General features: G+C 47.7%; 1 protein-coding gene across 1 annotated transcript; it reads left to right on the top strand.

The window, feature by feature from the left end:
* Positions 1-632: 632 nt before the first annotated feature.
* LOC139388664 (cholesterol 25-hydroxylase-like protein 2) lies at positions 633-2496 on the top strand. The gene is made up of 2 exons (XM_071135479.1): positions 633-1554; positions 2420-2496. The coding sequence occupies exons 1-2, from the start codon at positions 633-635 to the stop codon at positions 2494-2496; spliced, it is 999 nt and encodes a 332-aa protein (XP_070991580.1).
* The last annotated feature ends 294 nt before the right edge of the window (positions 2497-2790 follow it).

The following is a 2790-nucleotide window of genomic DNA, read 5'->3' as shown; positions in this document are numbered from 1 at the left end:
ATTCAACATGAATAATGTGGAGCCTTTGAACTCAAAAGTCACTTTTGACAGCTTTCTATGATTTATTACTGTTGACCTCCGACAACAAGTCCATAAGAGAAAGAGAGGAGAGAGAGAGAGGAAGAGAGGAGAGGGAGAGAGGAAGAGAGGAGAGAAGGAGAGGGGAAGAGAGGGAGAGGAAGAGGAGAGGGAGAGAGAAAGAAAGAAAAAGAGGAAAACACATTTTTTAAAGTTGTTTTTCATTAATAATCAACTGATTTAACCAAAATGATCAAATTTGACAGTTCACCAGTTTCTGCATTAATACATGAGCACCAAAGTTTGGCTTTGACCACAGTGTATTGTTTCTCCTCAATGCGAGTAAAGAAAACACACTTGACTTTGTCTTTGTCACTTCTGATCAGCGGGAGGCAGCTCTCTCAGATCTGGGTCAGAAATGTGGGAGGGGGAGGGGGAGGGGGGGGGGGGGGGAGGAGGTGGCGCCTCGATCTACATAAGAGGCTAAGATCGACCGCCAACCTAATTTGGCACTACGGCACCAGATTATTTGCCTTTTGCAGAAAAACAAACATTACAGCTGGAAGTATCTTTGCCATTCTTGTGGAGTCTGTTGCAACCAACCCAGATAATAAATGAATCCTCTGAGACTATTAGACTTTAGTTGGGACACAGTGAGTGCAGGCGGTTTGTTCAGCGGTGTGTCTCTCCCCTGGATGTCTCACCTGACCGTGGCTAACCTGACCCTGGGTCTGGGGCTCCCGGAGCAGTCCGTCCTTCAGCCGGCGTGGGACTACCTCCTGCAGCACCACCAGGCTGAGCTGCGGAGCCCTTTGTTCCCTGTGGTCATCTCTGTCTCTACCTACCTTCTCCTGGTGACCCTCTACACCCTGCTAGACCTCCTGGCCCCCAGCTGGCCAGCCCTCAACAGCTACAAGCTCCACCCAGACAGACCCGTCACCTGGGACAACATCTGGACCACCCTGTATCTCACAGCCTACAACCACCTGGTCTATATCTTCCCTGCTGCTGTGGGCCAGTGGCTGTGGAGGCCTCCTATCCCGCTCCCCCGTGACGCACCCACTCTAATGAGCTTCCTCCTGGGCATCCTGGGGTGCATGGTGGTCTTTGACTTCCAGTTCTATCTTTGGCATCTTCTACACCACAGAGTCCCATGGCTGTACCGCACCTTCCACGCCATGCACCACCAGTACCTTCAGCCCTTTAGCCTGGTTACCCAGTACGTGTCCGCCTGGGAGCTGATCAGCTCGGGCTTCTGGACCACTGTGGACCCCCTCCTGCTGCAGTGCCACTGCCTGACCGCTTGGGGCTTCATGGTGTTCACCATCTGTGTGTCCACTGAGGACCACTGTGGCTACGACTTCCCCTGGTCGCTGCACCGCCTGGTGCCCTTCGGCCTGTGGGGCGGACCCCCCAAACACGACGCTCACCACCGGATGCCCGGGACAAACTTTGCCCCGTTCTTCTCCCACTGGGACTGGCTGGGGGGGACTAACATGGTGCCCACCCCCTCCAAAGATAGATATGTTGAGGAAGGTCTGAAAGGGAGGAAGGATAAAGGAGCTTGAGTGTTGCTTTTTTTCTCTCTCCTCCCTCTCCCTTGACCGCTTTTTGTGTGTATTTCATCCAATCTCTCTCCCTTCCTTACTCTATCTCTTCTGTCTTTCTCTCTGTCCACACCTCTCTCTCTCTCTCTCTCTCTCTCTCTCTCTCTCTCTCTCTCTCTCTCTCTCTCTCTCTCTCTCTCTCTCTCTCTCTTCACCTTTTCCATCTTTCTTTGTGTTCATGAAATGTAATGACTTTACACTAACTGCGCTCTGTAGCTCTCTGTCAGATCTCTGGTTTTGTACGATATTGATTTGTTTGGGGTTGCTCTGTGGGTTTTTTTCATTGGTTTCCATGGCATTCTCAGGTCAGACTTCCCTGCATTTGAAATGTGTGTGTTTTACTAATACCGCTAATAATCCATGCTGACTGGAGTTGTATATTTTTGCTAAGTTTTTTTTGCTATTGACATTTTCCTATGTTTCTCTGTTTTGAACTCTTTTTGAATAATTTCTTTTGGGGTAAATCCTATGACTGGATAACCTGATATAGCATAACTGTCTGTTGGTAGATGAGAGACATGTAAACATAAGACTGCACAGATGTTTTATAGGTATTTTAATAACTCATGTAGTATTTTTGGAAAATGTGTGTTTTGTTGAAAATAACACAGTTGAAGGATTGCAGCACAGCAATTCAAGCAGGGTAACACAAGGGAAATCCGCGCGCGCGCACACACACACACACACACACACACACACAAACCAGAAAGCTGAATGGCAGTCTTTTAGCGGTGTCCAGTGGGCCGCCAGAGCGATGCGTGGGGCCAATACTAATTTATCATCCTCTCTTTCAGACACTGTCTATAATCTCTTTGGCAGAGACCTCTACACTGACCCTCCCACGACAAAACACCTTCATTGTGATCCATGATCTTCAGCCTGGGGCCTAAACACAAACAAAAACCAAACACAACTATTTCTCTTTTCAAGCATGTCATTGGCCGAGCATCAAGTATACTTGGTATTCCTAGAGAGTGTGCTTGTGTTCTAATAGATTATTAATATGGGAAACTGCAGAATATTTGTACTGTTGATGATGATTGGAGCAGAGGGTCGGTGAAGAGTTAGAAAGCAGAGTGAAATGTCAGCCATGTTTTAATCAGATTGTCAAACTATTGTTGGGAAAGGGTCTACAATTTTGGAAATATTAAAGAAATGTGAATGT

This window comes from Oncorhynchus clarkii, chromosome 29, assembly GCF_045791955.1.
Source record: "Oncorhynchus clarkii lewisi isolate Uvic-CL-2024 chromosome 29, UVic_Ocla_1.0, whole genome shotgun sequence".
Lineage (NCBI taxonomy): Eukaryota > Metazoa > Chordata > Actinopteri > Salmoniformes > Salmonidae > Oncorhynchus > Oncorhynchus clarkii.
The sequence above is the reverse complement of the archived record's forward strand: the minus strand, read 5'-3'. Positions and strand labels throughout refer to the sequence as shown.

Bases quoted from the DNA above. Each gene is read 5' to 3' on its own strand.
- LOC139388664 (XM_071135479.1), top strand. From the start codon at position 633: ATGAATCCTCTGAGACTATTAGACTTTAGTTGGGACACAGTGAGTGCA. The intron at 1,555-2,419 runs GTCTGAAAGGGA...CCTCTCTTTCAG, and splicing joins AGATAGATATGTTGAGGAAG to ACACTGTCTATAATCTCTTT.